The 20,709-nt window shown below is 42.1% G+C and overlaps 1 protein-coding gene across 1 annotated transcript in view; it reads left to right on the forward strand.

The window, feature by feature from the left end:
* The window catches only part of CRMP1 (collapsin response mediator protein 1), an 808,535-nt gene that overhangs the window by 743,019 nt on the left and 44,807 nt on the right, over nt 1-20,709 (forward strand). The window contains exon 14 of the mRNA XM_044056207.1: nt 12,333-12,498. Coding sequence (XP_043912142.1) covers nt 12,333-12,498 — 166 coding nt within the window. The remainder of the gene's footprint in view (nt 1-12,332; nt 12,499-20,709) is intronic.

The raw sequence follows: 20,709 nt of genomic DNA on the forward strand, positions 1-20,709 counted from the left end.
TATCACACTACAATATTACGCAGTTATAGGGCACGCCACAGAGATTACTGGGCTACAGCTTTCCGAAAGGTGTATTTCACAGTGAATGACATCAGCAGAATTGCCAAAGTAGGGCATTTGAATTGTAGTGAGTGTGACTAGCCTAAAAAGCATTGCTGTCTACACAGACAGAGACAGACTCACACAGTTGCCATGTCTGGGATTAGAACTCCAACTTAACTAGTTTATCACACTACAGCAGTACACAGTTATAGGATGTGCCATGGAGATTACTGGGCTACAACTTTCCTAAAGGTGTATTTCACAGTGAATGACATCAGCAGCCTTGCCAAAGTAGGCCATTTGAATTGTACTGAGTGTGACTAGCCTAAAAAGCATTGCTCTCTACATACACACACACACACACACACACACACACACACACACACACACACACACACACACACACACACACACACACACACACTTGCCATGTCTGGGATTAGAACTCCTATCTAACTAGTTTATCACACCACAGCAGTACGCAGTTATACTACATGCCACAGAGATTACAGGGCTATAACTTTCCCAAAGGCATATTTCAAAGTGGATGACCTCATCAGGCTTGTCATAGTAAGGCTATGGGGAGGGCAGTGTGGGTGCATGGCCCATAACCCATTCATCTAGAGGTTGACGCACCACATGCGGGCACACACAGGGTTATAGTCCACAGGTACATGTATACAGCTGCTAGATGACTACTTCCTTGTACAGTCATGTTGCACAGCTAGCACTTGCACCACATAGTCTGTAATGCTGACAGATATCGGTGGGTAATATCTAAGGTGAGTGACATCTGTCTGAACCTCATGTGGTTATAGCCATTTGCCTGTGTCTTGGGTGGGACAGGCCTCATAATGGATGGCTCCTTGTCACAGTCACTCTCTTCCACATATCTATGTATGTCTACCTTTGGCTTATTATATTTTGTTGTCCTTGGTTATATGTCTGTATTCCTATCCACTGTGTGTGCAAAGCATGTGTGGTGCATACTGATGAGTGTCTGCACTAACATCTGTAACTGCCAAATATGTCTGGTCCACTGTTGTTTGCAGACATGGGCTTCATTTGTTTGTGTGTGAGCATGCCCAGTATGACCTTTCAGTATGTTGTTGTCTGACCTTGCCTTCATTTCTCTAAGTGTGTGAGCATGCCCAGTATGCCCTTCTGTATTGAATGTGAGGATCAATTACAGGTAGTTTGTACTCCAGTGCAGACCTTTGTGGTGGACACCTACAGGTAGCAAACTGTTTCTGCAGGGTATCCGTCGACCATTTGGCAATATGGGGACAAAGTGTGCAGTGGATAGTGTGTACTGTAGGTGATTGTGTGTATGCTGCTACAGCTACATGGTACTGCTGTTAGCAGAGATAGTTAGACATGTGTACTATGTTGTCTTGGTGGACAAAGGTGACTGCAGCTGTATGCAGTATTGTGGGCAGATGCCTACATATTCATGGTAGGTTATGCCATCTTGGAGGGGGAGCTGCAGACATTTGCTGCTGGATCTGTGTGTCCAGTTCAGCACCTTGGTACAGTGCTGGCAGAGGATCCCATACTTGTACATCAACATGACAGTATGGCCTTATATTGCTATGGCAATACCTCACAGCTGTACAGATTCGCACAGGTTACTCAGAGGCAGGGGCCATGAGTTAGGACATTACCCCTATTGTGGTGTATGGGCAGGTATGTAGCCACCCATTTATGTGTTTACAGCCAGGAATAGTGTGTGCACACAGCTTTGTGTCGGACCTTGCACATCCCATGTTGCCCACTCTCCCACCCTCCCCCCTGTTATTCTCTCCTCTTCCTGACAGTATGCATACATTCTCTGATACTTTCCCTATGTTTATCACCCCATCACAGCTATGTGTTGGGGTTGGTCCACAGCTCATGCAGTGGGACATGGTGGACATGTTACTGTGGTTTGTCCACATGGCCTTGCACATATGGCTTATGTGGAGTGTGTTGTGTTGTTATTTGGGTGTCCATGACGTAACATGTACTGGCAGTGCATGTGAGACACAGGCCCTTGGTAGAGGCCTGTGGGCCATTAGGTGTTAATGCAGGCCAGATGTGGCAGGCCGTTGCATTCTGTCAGTTCTATAGTCTGAGACCGCCATACAGTATATTCCCCTGGGGTGACAGGGTAGGTTTGCTAGGTGTTCATGCCAGTACCTTCTATCAGTCTTGATCAGGTGGTGTGGATGCTGGCAGGGTGCTACCTACAGTTAGCGACACACCTGCATGGGACACCTGCACTGCATGCTGCATTCTTTTGCTATTGCCATATACAGGTGGGGTCATATTGTACCCATTCCCCACAGTGCGGTTACAACCAGAGATGTACCTGTGGGTGGTGTCTGCGTGAGCTGCGTGCATGTGTGCTATGAACACTACTTGCATCTGACACACAGATATGCATTGGGCATTCCAGTTATGCTTGCATGTGCAGGTACATCAGCTGTTTCCCAAATCATCAGTCCTACCTCCTTTGTGATCTGCAAGTGTTTGGGCAGACACAGCACCGGTATCCCCTACTACAGGACCAGATAATGTGATGCATACCTGTATGTACAATTCTAAGGGTGTGTCCATTTCACAGTGACACAATATATATTGTATGTCTGGGGTACTTTCCCCTGTGTACTGCTTGTATATCTAGCCCAACAGCCATGACATGTCAGTCTTTTAGATGGTGACACATATTACCACCATACATTTACAATGGCTTACTGCTAGCATGTGTTATACTGGTGGGTATTGTCTTTGGCACTGCAGTTATGAGGACTTGTCCCTGTCATCAGCAGTAGTGGGTAATGGCCACCAGGTCTTACCTCAACATGCATACATACTGACCACTCTCACACAATATGAAACACACACCAACCTAACACACACATATACCTGCATATTGTGCAGATGCTACAACCTATCCTGCTACCTTGGCCATATCTGTGCATCTGTGCTCAAGTGGTATTATACCTACACATACATGTTACTACATTTCTGCATAGGGTTGTGGGGGGGGGGCACACCTGACTGTTATGACGTGTGTACATTAGATTGGGGGGCACACCAGACCGTTACTACATTTCTAAATAGGTTTGGGGGGCACATCTGACTGTTACTACATTTCTAAGTAGGGTTGGGGGGAGCACACCTGACTGTTTCTACATTCCTATACAGGATTGTGGGAGGGGGGCACACCTGACTGTTACTACATTTCTACGCTGGGTTGGGGGAAGGGGCACACCTGACTGTTCCTACATTTCTACATAGGATTGTGGGGGACAGACCTGACTGTTTCTACATTTATACACAGGATTGTGGGGGGGGGGGGCACACCTGACTATGTCTACATTTCTTGACAGGATTGGGGGAGCACACCTGACTGTTTCTACATTTCTACACAGGATTGTGGGGGGCAAACCTGACTGTTTCTAAATTTCTAGACAGGCTTGGGGGGGCACACCTGACTGTTTTAATATTTCTACGTAGGATGGGGGGGCACACCTGACACTTGTACACATTTGCTATGACTGTACTTGTATGTCAGGTACTCCATTTCATTCTGTATTCTAACCTATCATGCTGACTAGAGGTATATCAGTGTACTACATGTCTTAGCTTTGATTGACCTACATATTAGTGTCTGACTTCCTACCCTTCAGAACTAGCATCCCACTGCCTGACCTGCTGTAGTCTGTCTGTGAAGGCCTGGGGGGGGGGGGGTTACCCATAGGCATCATTTAGAAGCCATAGCACAGCCTTTGTTTGTATTTGTCTATACCTGTCCTGCTGGCTGACACTGTTGTTGGGTATGTGAACCTCCCTGACTGGCATGTGTACGTCATATGGATACACATGTGGCCCTGCACATTTCCTGCTGTGGGTTTTGTCACCCTGTGTAGTACTGGCTACTATGGTGACACCAGTATTTGTTACAGATCTCATGGTGTCACTATAGGTGTCTACCATCTGCTGGCATACCATTCAGCCACCCGATTCCCTTGCATGCTCACATCCATACCACAGATACAGGTAACAACACATTCTACTCCATTCAGCAATTGGTAGGTTGAGTGACTTACCTTGTGGGTGTCCCAGTATTGAGGGTGATGCTGCAGTGCTGCCTATGTCGGATGCACATAGTATACTCCCTACACATGGTTAAGCACAGGTAGTGTCATGTTTGACATCCCTTTTACTGTATGTGAGAGTCAGAGAGAGGTGTTATTCCCTGGGTCCCTCCTGTGTCAGTGTATGTGCTATCCATTTCCTCTTTGCCAAGGCCAGGGCATACTGGGCATGCTTCCTTCTGCCTAATGGGGCAGGCTCAGGTTGTTCCTGCTGCTGCTGCTGCTTCCACAGGATCATATTGTGTAGCATGGCACATACGATGACAATTTGGGTACATGTAGCTGGTGAGTACTGCAAGGCTCCACCGGATGTGTCCAGACACCGGATCCATGACTTGAGCATCCCAAACACACGCTCTGTTATAATTCTGGTCTGTGCATGTGCCTCATTATGGGTTCTTTTTCGGGTGTGTGTGCATTTCTGATGGGTGTCATCAGCCACGGCTCCAGTGCATATCCAGCATCCCCCACTAGGTGACCGTAAAGGATGCCCCCATTGGCAAATCTGTGGTACAGCTGTGTCAGATGCCAGATGTGGAAATCGTGATGGCTTCCAGGGCATCCAGCACACACATTTATTATTATGCCCTGGGCATCGCACATGACCTGGCAGTTGATGGAGGGGAAGCTCTTGCAGTTGATGTAGACCCTACCCCACTCACCGTGTGGTGCTTTGATGCATATGTGCATACAGTCTGTAGCACCCACTACCTCAGGGTATTCTGCTATTTGGTGGAACAGTTGCATATTGCTGGCCAATGCCTCACGGGTGTTGGGGAAATATACGTGCTAACCGGCATGTGCTGACATGGCATCCAGGAACTGGTGGAGTACCCTAGATGCTGATGCCTGTGAGATCCCCATCATATCCCCAGTTGGCCTTTGGAAGGTACCTGTAGCCAGTATTCTTAGGCCTACACATACCTTGGTATCCACTGGGATGGGTTCCCTTCTGTCAGTTCTGTGTGTCAGGCATGGCTGGCACAGCTCAAAAATTTGCTGTAGGAGGTCCCTGCCCACCCTATAGTGCTCCACTATCTCCAGCTCATGTAGCCCCTGGTAGGTTACCCTGGGTCTGTACACTCTTCTCCATCTCCTCACTGTGGGTTGGTCGACAGCATTCACATCCTCACCACCCTCAGCCTCTTCCCCAAGTTGTTGTATGATAGCTATTGCAGCCCGTATCATTTTGTTGTTTTGTTTCTTAAAATTTCTCCGCTTGTATACACCATTGGTGTAGAGTATGGGAAAAACCAGAGGGGAAGGTGTCTGCATAGTTTATAGCAGTGTTCTGGGCTGGGCTGGTCGGCTGCCTGTGTAATTGGCTGATTTTGATACATTTCACCTGCCATCTATGCTAGTTAACCTAGATTACTTTACTACTGCTGTTTTCCCTTCCCATTGCCTTCCTGTTTAAGCCCGGGGGTGCGTCACACAAATACAGTACTCAAATATGCACAGAGAAGCCAGTTCCTGGTTTACTTTTTTTTTTTTTCCTTTAAACCTGGTGTGTGGCGCGTACACCTGCTTATGCAATGTAAAGAGTGCTAGGCAGCCTCAGACACACCCCCTTGCCTAGCTGTACTAAGCTAGGAGCAAACCTGAGCTACAGGGCTCCAATCCACTTACAGTATGCCTGACACACCCCGCTATGATGTCAGCTAACTCCTAGGCTTGCACCAAGCTATTCCTACTCTTACACTGTTGGGAGCTGACTAGCATGCAGGAGAAATCTGGGATTCACTATCATTCCCCTCATTTGCATAGGATTGCCTGCTAATGCATAGTTACATGTCTCACACTGAGCCTCCCCCCTTAGCAACCACTATTCACTGGCCATGTTGCCTTCTGCCTGCCATTGACTATAATGGCAGAATAGAGATTGTAGTTCGAATGCTTATTTTAGGTTTATTTTCTTATTTTCCCCCCGATCCCGTTTGCGCGCCGCTGCCCTATGCTTAAACAGCCGAGATCGGCTAAAAAAAATAAAAGTTGATTTTTTTATTTTTTTCAACTGTTTTTCATGCCAGTGGCCTTATACTTGGCCATTGGCATGCTTTCTAATTGATATCCACCCTTTATTTGAAGCTGTCATGGCTCCGTTTTGGAATTTGCAGAAATGTACTCCGTTACTGGCGGAGTACATTTCTGCAGATTACACTAGTCCTGCACGGCCAGTTTCCAGCTTCCTGGTTCGCAAATTCACCTCATTTGTATGGATTTCTCCTGCAAATGGGGTAATTTGCATACAGGGGCTGAATCCATGCAGGACTAGTGCAGGAGCGCTCGTGCACCCCCCTACAGGCTATTCCTGGATTGCACGGCAGACATATTGCCTGCTGGAGCTCCTGCACTAATCCTGCATGCCGTGCAGGGCTTGCTGAATCTGGCAGAAAGACTGAGGAGAAGGAACCAGGAACATCTGATGAAAAGATAGATGATGGTGGGAAACCTAGAATTAAAAAACAGCTATTTTTTGCAGTGGGGCATGCCCCCCAGTACCCACTAATTAAATACATTAAGTCTGAACAGCATTATTTCATTGTAAAGGGGATATTTGATTTTGCTAACAAATCAAGTATTCCTTTGGTCTAAGGTAGTGCAACATCAGAATTAGTATATTTAGTTAGTGTGGGTGTAGGAGTCAAATCCCCCATCAAGTGATGAAGTGGGCCCAGCCCCTAGTCTTTTGTGTATTAGTAATTAGCTTATGTTAGCAGTGAGTCACAGCAGTATTTAATAACACTTGTCATTCATAGTTTTGTAGTCACATTTAATAAAAGATGACTAAGTCTTTTCAGTTTCAGAATAACTTTTTAAATTGACTTAGTTGACACGTGCACATGCTGTTTCATTTACCCTGGGTACCTCCTGTTGGAGATTTGTGAGACACATCTCAGTGGAAGCAGGCCCTTAGACAGATTATATCTAACAGTTGCCTGCAAATGCCTGGGGATGTCATCTGATGAAATGGTGACTGCTGATGAAGTTAGGAAAGTCTGGGGCTGCCCACTTCAGCTTGCCTCCACTACAGCTCTCACCAGATCAAATGGTTAAGAAAATGGATGGCTAGATGGTACATCCTCAAAGACGGTCATGTACACCCTTGTAGCCAAGCATCTTTGCCTATTTGCTCTTCCAAGTAATACTTTAGGAACTGTGAAACAGCACAGTGGTAGGGTAATGATGTCATTTTAGTGGGTCTTTCTTAATTACCTTGTGACCATCTAGAGGGGTAAAGATTAGTTCAGGGAAGTACCATTTCCTGTGTAGTCTCTTTACATACTTTTGAGGTGCTACCTTCAGCGGAATTTCTGTGTCTGTCTTTACCTTCTTTATCCCAAGGGTCCTTCCCAGTTTACTTCTGCTAGATGACCGAGGTGCCTGCAGTTATGCTTATCCTCTTCTTTGACCAAGTAATATGCTTGCTGTTGAGTTTGGCCGATCCTTCTTTTCTGATTCAGATCTGCTACACACCATTATTCATCCACCATGGATGTTCTGCCCTCCTGCGCCAAGGGGATCATCTCATTCTGTATCTCCTTCTTCTCTTTATTACCAGACTCCTCCACTGCATTTATACCCATACAAAGTATGCAGTGCCTACAGTCACCTCTTTTCCTGTCTTTTGTATACTCCTTGATTCCAGGTAATATTATTTTTCCCTGTCCAGTGCAATCCTGTATGTCATTGGTGCCTATACCTCTGTCTATAGGTACAACACACAGGTGACCCATTGTCCTCATGCTTCTGAAGCTGTGTAGCATCACCTTCCACTCATCGCTGCCTCCCTTATTTCTGTTATTTTTCTCTTGTTCTGCATTTTTTGGTGTGCTTCCTGCATGCAGTTACTTTTCAAAAAATAACCTGTCATCGTGTGCACTGGACGTAGTGGGTGGAAAGGATGTGATCAAGCAGCTGACCCTGGCATGCCCTTCCTAGCAGAAAGATGACAGCTTGGCTCGCTGCATTTGTGACATGTATAGGAGCACAGGGCTATCACCTACAGCAAGGAGCCTAACAGCAATGCAGATGGTGCACCTCACAGACAGGAGAATCGCCATGTGTGATAGCATGCACTCACCTCCTGTAAGCACATGTCACATAGCAAGCAAACTGCCATTGAAGGGGAAAGGACTCCAAAGCAGCCACATTTCTCATCTGTGATGGAATGAATGGGCCAGAGGGCTGTCATCCAGACAGGTAAAGGATGATTCTCGCTCCCATGGAGAAACAAATGGGCCAATAGACTGCAGGAAAGAAAAAGCCATTGGATCATTCCTGTGTTCCCAGTGTAAAAAAATAATCTGCCCTGATTCATCTAAAGGTCTTATTATTTTTATTTTATTTATTGACATTTGTTAACCGGGTTTGTCCAACTGGGCTTGTGGCCCATTTTCAGTGGAGACCCGAGGAGAAAAGCTCCAGTAATACATTTTAAAACAAGTACAATTTTAAACAATATTGATATAATAGCAGTTATAGCAAAATGATTCACATATGTTGGGTTACATGCATAAAGTTAAAGTTGCATTAAAAAGAAGCTAAGTAACAATTTTACATTGATATAGTTCAATAGGTCAACAATAAACATTTTTTGTTTGTATAAAATTGTGCAAATGCATAGTAGACACATTGGAGAGAGAGGTGTAATGAGGTACTAAGTATGGTCCTTTTGATGGTACATAAAGGGAAGGAAGACTAGGTAGGGTCATGGCAAGGGCAGGTTCTAGAATTGAGAAAATAAGCTTTTAGTTCATTTTTAAAGTGTGAGGTGTGGGAGATTGAAAATAAGGCAAGGGGAAGTTTGTTCCAAGCATGGGCAAGGGAGTGTTTGTAGAGTAGTTTGCCTACTGACCTTTTTGGGTGGTAGATATCAAGTAATTGTTGGTTAGAAGTACGGAGGGTCCAGGATGGGATGTAGATGGAGACTAAGGAAGATAGAGATGGACAGAAGGAGGGTTTATAAAGAATAGAGTGTAGCATATGAAATTGATAAGATAGCAGAAACTGGGGAAGTTCAAGCCATTGAAGAGAGTTTAAAGAAATGCAGTGGTGTGAGTTGTATGGGGAGTTAGTAATGAATCTGGCTATTTTATGGTAAGTCTGTTGCAGTTTGTTTAGAGTGGAGGCCTGGATATTGGTAAGAACTGGGGCGGTGTATAAGAGGGAGGGGAGGAGGAGTGCCTGGCCCAGGGTAAGTCTAGATTCAGGGGTTAGGATTTTTTTGTTCCGATATAGCAGACCTAGTTTCTGTTTTTTTTTTTATACATTGGAGTATGTGTAGGTTGAACTTGAGTTCGTCATCGATAATGACCCCTAGGAGTTTTATGTGGGTGTCAGGTTGCATGTTTGTATTGTTAGAAGATGTAATAAAAAAGGAGGTTTTGTGATGAGAAAGAGAACGGGAAAGGGAAAGTAGGAGTTTGGTCTTTTTGGGATTTAGGATCAATAGGTTGTGAGAGAGCCATTGTTCAGTGGATAGTAGGGCCTGTTGGGTCAGGGAGTGTAGTTCAGGAATGTTATTTGAGATGGATATAAGTGTGGAGTCATTGGCATACTGAATAAGGGAGGATTCTTTGCATGAGGTGTAAAGATCATTGGTGAAGATGTTAAACAAAAGGGGTCCCAAGATGGAGCCTTGGGGAACACCAGTGGAGATGGGAAGGAAAGGTGAGGAGGATGAGCGCCATTTGACAGATTGTTCCCTGCCAGATAGGTAACTATTAAACCAGGCAAGTGTGGAGGGGGATAGGTGGAGATTTGCAAGTTTGGATAGTAGTAGAGGATGAGAGACAGTATCGAAGGCTTTGGAGAGATCTAGGAAGAGACAGGAAATGAGTTTATTGTTGTCTAGGGCCTCTGCAATGATATGACTGAAGGAGAGGAGGGCAGTGGTAGTGCTGTGGTGAGGACGAAATCCCTGTTGGGTAGGGGTAAGTAAGTGATGTGTGAGGAGGTAATTGAGAAGCTGTGAGTGAATACATTTTTCTAATATCTTGGAGAGGGGGGACAGAATGGCAATGGGTTGGTACTTTGAGGGGTCAATGGAGTTTCCACCTTTATGAAGAGGGATAGTGAAGAAAGATTTCCAAAGGGTGGGGACAGTTGATTCCAGAATAGATCGATTAATTAGTATAGATAGAGGATAGGCAATTGAGTCAGCAGCAAGTTTGAGGAATGTAGGAGATAGATTGTCAGTGGAAGGAGAGCAAAGTTTTAGCTTGAGTAGTAGAGATTTCATGTAAGTAATGGGAACTGGCTCAAAAGAAAACAAAGTTGTGCTAGTGGGACTTGGAGAGGTGGGTGTCGAAGTAGAGTTTGGCTCAGAGGTTACCATATTTTGGATGGAAGAGATAAAGTGCTTATTCAGGAGGGTAGCTGTTTCCTGAGAGGAAGAGTTAGGGTATGGGGAGGGATTAGAGGGCTTTCCAGGATAGAGGATGTTGTTGAGAGTTGACCAAAAGTTTCGAGGATTGTATTTGTTGTTAAGCTGAGCAGAGCTATAGTATACCTTTTTGTCATTAGTTGTATGTTTTTTTGCAAGGTTCCTCAGTGATCTTAGTCATCAACAAAAGGAAAAGTAAGAGCCACAATTGCTTGTGGCCTTAAGAAATCATCTTTATCTACCATAGAGAGTCTGTGTAAGATCTAAAGCACTTTGCTTAATCCTAAATCATCATTTATCGTTCTACAGTAATGGCCTAGGGTTAGCTATGTGGCATTATGACTTAGCTGTCTGACTTTTCATCAGAAAATTATAGGTTCAAGTCCTATGATGGCTGTATGAAAGCATAATATTAAATTTTCATTGCTTGTTGGCCCAGGAATATGAGAACTGTGGCGTGAGAAGTTCCTGGCTCAAATCCTAGACAAGCCCAGAAGTTCATGTCATACTGTCTGTGACTCAGTAGGTAGCACACTCTCCTTTGGTGGTAGATTAGAAGAAGGATGTAGGTTCAGTTTCTTGAATTGGTCATCGTATTATTTTGGGAGGCTGCCACTTGTAAAGGGTGACAAGAGCTATTAAATGTCAGCTTAAAGGTATATATGGCTAGGCTTCTTTTGTTACCTGTAATCATTTGTCTGGTATTGTTCCAATGTTTCTATGAGTCTCTTATATAATGAGGCAAACAACATTGCAGGCCTGTACTCCTCTCCTATATGTGACTTGCTATTTTATTTCTGTACGCTGATTTCATGGTTTAGTCTGTCAGATTCTTCTGACACAATCTCATAGCCTACAGCTTCTTATTCTATAATTTATCCATTCCTCTCACCTTCTACAGAAAATTAGCACATATTGTGTCAGCATGTTTTCATTTGTCAGAGTTATCCCGTATAGACAGTTTATGTTATCATTAGTCTTGTAAATGACTCATGTTTTTGTGTTACATGTATATCATCCATTTTTCTTGCACATAGTCAGCCTGGATGAAGCCCAGTGTATCTCTTTCACTCCTCTGATTATGCCCTAATGATGACATCATCTTCATCTCCTGTATCAATGACTCTTGGGTACGACTGCTTACTACATCTTTACAAAGTCATCTCTTCCATATTATAGGACCCTCAACCCTCTTTTTTACTTTTTTCCACAGGTTCCTTAAACGTTCTCTTCTCTGAAGTCATTGCTCTTGTCTGAACCCCACCATTTTCTGTCCTATTACCCTTCACTGCTGCAGCATATTTGTACCTCATTATAGTTTGACATTGTAAACATTTTTATGCATTAATTGTATATTTTATTTGCTGCTAGCTTGCCTCATAACTTGTTTCTCCCAACAAGAAAAACATATGCTCCTTGAATATAAATATAAACAGATACATTATTCAAGCATAAGCCATTTGATTTTTCACTGTTCTAAACCAGATATGAAATGGAGTTATTTATTTACACTAGTACTGAGGGAGAAAATTGTATCTGTTCACATGAATCAAGTAAAAATATGCCTATTGCATTGTTAGAATATGATATATTACTCCTGATCACATGGTTTCGCTAAGAAGATGCTATCACATATGGTAAGCACTATAGTACAGTGTTTCTGAGCTCTTATAAAATGTTCTGAAATAAAGAAAAGTCCGGATTGATATACATTTCTTCCAGTTTATGATCTGACATTTTTTTTCTCTGCTGTTGTCAAGGTTACCAGTCTGAATGGGGTCTCCAGAGGAATGTATGATGGACCTGTGCATGACATTCCAGCTACTCCCAAATATGCGACTCCTGCACCTTCAGCCAAATCATCGCCATCTAAGACTCATCCTCCTCCAATCAGAAATCTCCATCAGTCCAATTTCAGTTTATCAGGTAACTAAGAAAATAACTCCCAACATACTTTTGTAATGAGGAAAAATGTAAGCAATCCTCTGAATTGTCCGTAAGTGTGCATGTCAAGTGTGGCGGAGAGATGGTGTGCTTGTGTCTGTGTGTTGCCTGCAATGGGCAATAGCTTAGCGAAGCCTGTTCAGGAAGAACTTTTATGGCTTGCACCCCTGGAATGCTGGATAGGCTCCTGATGCCCAAAGACCTCATTCTGGATTTAGTGAGTAATCAGAGAATGAATGAATGAGTGAGTGTATGAATTTAAGCAACTTTGTATTATGTAGGCACTGGAAAATGTTCCAAGTGCTAAATATGCAGCAAATAATTATTAATTACTTTAAATGAAATATTTGAACAGTTACAGTTTTTACTTCTAAAGTCTGATGTACTGAGCATTTGCTGTTTATACTTTAAGTTATGGCTGGATGATATCCTTTGGGGGTTAATTTGAAGCATAGCAATAAATGCATGAACTCAAACACATTCTCCTGGATTCAGAAACAGGCTTATTCAATCATGGTATCCCTAGTGCAGATAAGGCTCTTAGCATGATATGATCCAATGCTAATTATTGGTTAACTAGGGGGAAATTAGCAGCCCATTCCACTGCTAATTAAAAAAAACCTGCCCACAAAAATCAAAGGACCTGCTATGAAAGAGGAAATCTTGCAATTGTGGCTAGGGTTGACAAAAAGAAACTAGATGAGCAGAGAGCATGGACACACCTCAGTGTGTGCATATATGCCCACTGTATTGCAACATTACAGGAAAGCTAGCATGGCAGGTTAATGGGTGTATCGAAATGTTTAAAGCTGTTTTTCTATCATATAAATTGGAGGAAATGGGTGCATGTAGTCCAGAAGGAAAAGGGCTCAGCAAACAAACAGAACAGAAAAGAACCTAAGGGCCTTTTCGGCTCAGTCAGACACCCCCGGTTAACAAATGTAAAATAAAATAAATAATAAATAAACACACCAGGGAAACAAGGAAATTAAAACTGGGAGAGAGGAAGGATGTATATAAATATAAATATATATATATATATATATATATATATATATGGGTCCCCTTCAGTTGACCTAAATCTCATATGACTGACACTCATTTGCCCGACACCCACATGACCTAAAGTTCATTTGACCTAAAACTCATTTGACTGAAACTCATTTCACTGACAGTTAAGACATAGACATGTTGTGGGTTTTCCTTCACCTGTGACGTGCTAGTGATAAAAAGAATGACTGTAACTTACAGTGCTGACTGTTAGAATTCCAATAGTCATGTAGAAAGTAGTGTTGTAGTGTTTCTAAATGTGGGTTTGTCTCTACAGTTTTATGGAAAGTATCTAAAGTAATTTGGCAAATGTTTTGTGTGTTCTCAGCAGTAGTGGCAGCGTGTAGAGTACTGTAAAGCAAGTTAAAGCTATATGTCCTTTTCCCACTGTAGTGTGATCCTGGAGTTAGTATATATAATTTGGCAGTGTGTGGGGGGGGGGGGCGTAGCTCCCCACCTAGTTTGGTTTTATATTGTCCTGTTCGGTTTTATATTGTTCAGTAAAACCAAACGAAGTGTGGGGGGGCTACACACCCCACACCCTCCCTAACTATATATACTAATTCCAGGATCACACTGTAGAGGGAAAAGGACATATATATTTTACTTGCTTTACAGTACTCTACACACTGCTTCTACTAATTGTTGGTGAAGTGAACTTTAGGTGATTTGGTCTGAAATGAATGTCAGTCAAATGAGTTTTAGGTGAAATGAAGTAGACCCATATATATATATATATATATATATATATATATATATATATATATACACACACACACACACATGCACACACACACATGCACACACACACACACACACACACACACACACACATATATATATATATTTTTTTTTTTTTAAAGACAGGTACTCAATGTTCTTTTTTATGTTTTTGGAGCAGGGGAATGATGCAATGATGCAAGGGATAGAAAAGGAATGATAAGCGAGTAAAGTGTACAAATAGGGGCACACATAAACATAAAATAGAAATAAAAGTGTAGGGAAGGTGCTGACACTCTGTGGATGTGGGCAGAGGAATTATTGCTATACAGATAAAGGGAGGACTCTAGTGATGGGGAGGATTGGACAACAAACAGGCAGGCAGTGACACATAAGGAAAAGGGGGGGGGGCTCCAAGATGGTGGATATGGCCTTCTATATCACACTGCCTGTGCAGTACCTATGGAGAGGTCAGTAACTTGACTACCTCCCCAGTGCGCCATGCCTGATGTGATGATAGCAGGGACAGACAACAATGTGTCTTTAATAGCCACAACAGGACCCTTTCCAGGCAGCTGATGTGGGTTTCCAGCCACTGGTTTGTCAGCTCCCCCACCACCTCCACCAACACCATGTGGTTGATGTACTGCTCACCCCTAGCAGTGTAACCAAAGGGAACAATGTCACACATCCAGTGAGGCACTGCCTGATGTGGAAATGGCCTTCTGCCTGCCTAGTTTTGAAGTATTCAATGGTAATGTGGATGAATGGTTTAGAAACAGCATTTTGAGTGTCCACTGATAGGTGGCAAACTCACATGCGGTCTCTGAGGCTTGGAGTTTGTGATTATTATACATTGAGCATCGTACAATATTTCTGCAGTAGCTGCCTGGTTAATCATGCTCCCCTCAACAAGCATTAGAAATTATATATTTTCTGTGGCAAGATCCACATTTTTGGTTACTTTGTTGAAGGACATGTACTCACAGCCAGGCCCACCGAGTTATGTTGCTGAGGACTCAGTCCCTCAGTCCTGTTACTAAATGAATATGAAATGATACTTGTCAGATACAAAAGTTTAAGTAATTACTGTAGTGCTAGATCCATAAGAAATGGGTCCATTTCTCACCCAGCCTTTACCCCACCCTAGGCCTGATACAAGCACTGCAGACTTCTGCTCTCTCCCGTTTCATTTATTGGGGAATTTCTGAATGGTTATTACATGTACATTACCCCCCCCCCCCCATTCATTTGTTTACTTGAGGATGGCTATCATAGGTCTAGTATCTGAGGAGTAAATAAGCTTGCTCCATTAAGAAATGGAGCATGTTGGTGGAAATCAGAAGACTTGCAATTGCTTAGTGGTTCTACCAGCTTTGTCAATCTTTCTAGTTATAAAAAGTGGACCCATGTCTTACAGATCTTGCAATTTCTTTCTCCTAAAAATTCTGTTCTGTTCTGGCAACCATTTGGCCATACCTGACTTAGGTTCTTTTCTTTGAATATTAATTTCTGGAGACAGTGGACATTCCATATTAAGCCTGAAGATGATTTGGTAATCACATTAATTAATAGAAATTAATCTTGAAAGTACAGAGGAGCTTATCTGTTTTTATTGTAGATATTTTTTGTGTATTGGCATGAACATCTGTATACTAATATTCCCATTTCCAGATCTGTCTCTTCCTTGCTGATTTTGTCATTGATGTTTGGAATTCATTTTATTTGTAGTCTGACTTAATGGATTAGTGTTCTATAATATTTTCAATTGGTAATTTTCTTCTGCCAAACTGTCTCTGGGGTTATTTTATTGAAATAAGTGAAAGTTACTTGAGGGGATCAGATTTTGCTCTATGGTTCATGTTCCTAGAAACTTTGTGCTTTGAAAGTCCTGCAAGCCTTCTAGTAGCTTTATCTCGGTTAAAGAAAAAGATGAGATGGGGATATAGAGACCACATTCTTGAAAGAAGTGAGATTTTGCTGAGGCCCATTTTTCATTCAGAAAGTGGCATAGTTATTAAAACAATGAGCTACTGCTGAAGAGTTCTGCAGCAACATCTCTTGTTTTGATGGCAGCTGCATTAGATAGCTTAATGTCTTAATTTGTAGTACTTTGATATTCCCAGCTCTCTGCTTCACAGGTTGGTCCTGCAGTATCTGACGAAGAATATTTCCTTTTCCTTTCCAGCTGATTAAAACTGCATGCATGCTTTCGGTTTGCCGTTCTTGTCACAGTATTTTCTGCAGAAGAGTTAAGGGGCTGAACTTGCTTGCTAAGTTATGCCACTATGTAAAAAATAATTTTCATAATGACAACTTCCTCGATCTGTTTCACTGTCTGAGAACATTTGTATCACAGTGGTAATCTCTGTGATACAAATATTCTCACTGTTTGAGAATATTTGTATCACAGAGAATACCGCTTTGGAACATTCTTCCAACTCTCCTTAAAACAAAGTTATTTTCTTATTCTACTGAAACATAATTTGGACAAATGGATGGGTAACTACAAATTTACTCCCAGTTTACCAGCCCTGTCCTTCATGGATAGATAAATCATGTAAATATCACAATATATCCTTGTTCGGCAATCTCTGGGTTATTTATATGCAAACTATAATGACTAAAACTCCCATGAGAATATAAGACTAGGCTTCTGAAGATCCTCACAGATCAGTAGCCTAGTAAATACCTATGAACCTAAAAGTAAATTGCTTTTCTCTTTGTCCCGACTGGATAATTGATCCACCCATGCGTGCTCACTGGTCATGTGAATGCATGTAGTTGAAAGAGCCCATAGCTGCTATGAATAGAAACTGACATTCAGGAACATTCATTAGTTACTACCTTACTAGCATAAGAGCCATGCTCAAAGCTTTGAATTTTCCTGATATAAACCCTCACAGCCACCGTAGTCTTCATTGTGCTAGGGAAGATTACAGGCCAGCACCTTTCAAAGCTTGTGGGAAATAAGGAGTATATTATTGTTTGTAAGGAAAGTCTGCACCTCAAAACTTGACATTACCTGATACATGCAGTGTCAGTGGTACAACAGATAGCACACTCCCTTTTGGTGCTGACGGCTTTGGGTTCTATTCCCACAGCAGATGTATGGATTTCTTACACTGCAGTGTAGCATGAGAGGGGTGCTGCATTCCTGAGTCTGTTGTCCTTAGGATGTGATGTTAAACTGAGGTCCCATCTACTCAAGTTGGTGGTAGCTAAAGTGGACATTAAAGATCCCACAACACCTATAAACAAGTAGGGAAAGTTCTCTGATACCCTGGCCAAATTTCCCCTAGTAGTATAAATACCACTGTGGGGCATCCTTGAAAAGAGGGGAGTAGCCAAGTGGGAGTATCCTGGTCAAAAAATATATATATAAAATAGAAAATAAAACATTGTCATAAAATGTTTCTTTATAAACTGCACTGTGATGTGAAATTAAATATGTTTGATGTTGTAGCTTACTGGTGCAGTTGTGCAGACTAGTGTAACGGGTTCTACTCTTCAGTGGGCTACTTTGTCATGGAAAGATGCAAGTTCCTTTTCAGTGGGGCAATACTGATTATGGCTGAATGCATGTAGTTGAAAGAGCCCATAGCTGCTATGAATAGAAACTGACATTCAGGAACATTCATTAGTTACTACCTTACTAGCATAAGAGCCATGCTCAAAGCTTTGAATTTACCTGATATAAACTCTCACAGCCACCGTAGTCTTCATTGTGCTAGGGAAGATTACAGGCCAGCACCTTTCAAAGCTTGTGGGAAATAAGGAGTATATTATTGTTTGTAAGGAAAGTCTGCACCTCAAAACTTGACATTACCTGATACATGCAGTGTCAGTGGTACAACAGATAGCACACTCCCTTTTGGTGCTGACGGCTTTGGGTTCTATTCCCACAGCAGATGTATGGATTTCTTACACTGCAGTGTAGCATGAGAGGGGTGCTGCATTCCTGAGTCTGTTGTCCTTAGGATGTGATGTTAAACTGAGGTCCCATCTACTCAAGTTGGTGGTACCTAAAGTGGACGTTAAAGATCCCACAATGCCTATAAACAAGTAGGGAAAGTTCTCTGATACCCTGGCCAAATTTCCCCTAGTAGTATCAATACCACTGTGGGGCATCTTTGAAAAGAGGGGAGTAGCCAAGTGGGAGTAACCTGGTCAAAAAAATATATATAAAATAGAAAATAAAACATTGTCATAAAATGTTTCTTTATAAACTGCACTGTGATGTGAAATTAAATATTTTTGATGTTGTAGCTTACTGGTGCAGTTGTGCAGACTAGTGTAACGGGTTCTACTCTTCAGTGGGCTACTTTGTCATGGAAAGATGCAAGTTCCTTTTCAGTGGGGCAATACTGATTATGGGTCTTTGCAATTATGATCTTCAATATTAGTTGTATTACAAGCATAGCAGTCCAAGATGTGTAGCTGTCATCTTGTCTAATGCCATGTACAGGCCGCTAAGCCTAGTATTCTTCTCCACCAGTATATACCGTAGTAAACATCCATTCACTGAGATTCTGGCATTGTTGATGGGTCTTACTTGTTATAGGTACTTTATTTTGGTGTTTTCACAGGTGATGTTTTTTCAGGCTGTACCACCACAGATGTACTATTGCAAGATGTCAGAGATGTGTCAGGTTCTGATGATAATGGCAGCCAAAGTTTAGAATGGCCAGGATTCAGGGTCAAGGTTCAATATGGGTAATGTGGCACCCACATTCCCACCCTAGTCAAAGGACATAGCATCTATGCCTGTGGAGCTCACCTAAGACACAGAGGAGGACAAATGACAGACAGATGTACCTGGGAAAGGATGTCTTCCCCTGTGGTGCAATCCGCCTTGGTTGAAACAGACAGTACTAGGCACATGAAAGATATGGGGCAGACATCATGCCCATGGCCATGCATGTCCCTCACCCAAGCTAACTTTCTCAGTTGCTGTGACCAAGTTTATGTGCAGGACCATCATTTAAATATAAGCAAGCTACACCATAGTCCTGGGCCTCTCCTTTTTGGCATATATTTCTCAGACCTCCAGACCAGCACTTCTGGTCTATGGTCAATTAAGTTTGCAGATGTTGCAGTTCAGTCCTCAGCTGACTGACAGTTGCTAACCAAACAGAAACGTGTGTAACCATGCAACCTAAACCATAACTAATAACTCAAAAAGGTTCATCTAGTCCTCACTAAAAACGTAACACCATACCACAATGACAGTCAGATAAAAACGTAATACACTGAAAAAATCTTTACTACAATAGGATTAAGTGCTTTTGTCCTAACACTTAGGACTTCATCAGAATAAAGCCAGTGTAGACACATCTCATTATATCAATATCATACTCTAACCTAGTTATGTTAACTTAGGAAAAAATCAAGTATTATGTTTATATTTTACCAACAACTAGAACTTATATTGTCACTATTTGGATGACATATTTATTATATGAAAAGACAACACTCTCAAAATTCATGATTTTGTGAACCACATTTCTAATAATAGCAACTTCTTAAGGTTTACCTACAATTTCTCTCAGCAGACTGCTAACAATTTGGATATCAAGACTGAAAAAGTGAGTGGAAGTTTTGCTCCAACATTTATAGAAAGAAGACCATTTCCCGCTGTTATTTACACTATACAAGCAGACACCTGGGGTACTATAAGAACAACCTAGTCAAAGGACAGTGTATCAGAGCAGCCAGGATGATTTACAATGATGATGAATTTAAGACTGAGCTCAACTTTATGATGGACGTTTTTAGAAAGGGGCTACCCCAAGAAGTTCCTTTTTGAGATTCAGGAGGAGGTGGTCAGGGGTAGAGGGGTGAAGTATATCCCCCTACTAGGTATAGGACCGGAAAAGGAACAGGACAGTATTCATTTAACATCATTGCACTTCATGTTCACTAATTCTATGTCTATTAGGTACAACAAAATAGGTACACAGGTTAAAAAGTACTAAGAAGCAAATGGGTTATTTTTAAAATGGATGATGACATTTTTAACATTTTGGGGAAACTCCACATGTTGTGTACAAAGTAGATAGAAACATTAAGGCTACACTAGAATACGATGCCAGTAAGGGTTTTTGAACTTGAACATGATTAAAGAGACTGCAACAATGAAATGAGGGAAATGTCATTCTTGTCAATTTATTTCATACAAAGATATTATTTTGGGGAATTTCAACTCTACTAAGGTTAGGTTTGTCAGAGGTAACTGTGACACGAAAGGTGTAGTGTATTTAGCAGTCTGCGAAACGTCTTTGACATTTTATGTAGGAAAGACTGAACACAATCTAGGGAGAACGATTTATGAAAATCTGTATGATATTAGGAAAGAAAACACAAATAATGCCCTCTATAGACATTTCTGCCTATGCATGGGTTTTTCTAAATTCGTGCTTG

Source organism: Protopterus annectens, chromosome 14.part0 (genome assembly GCF_019279795.1).
Source record: "Protopterus annectens isolate FY-2018-M chromosome 14.part0, PAN1.0, whole genome shotgun sequence".
In the NCBI taxonomy this organism is placed as follows: domain Eukaryota; kingdom Metazoa; phylum Chordata; order Ceratodontiformes; family Protopteridae; genus Protopterus; species Protopterus annectens.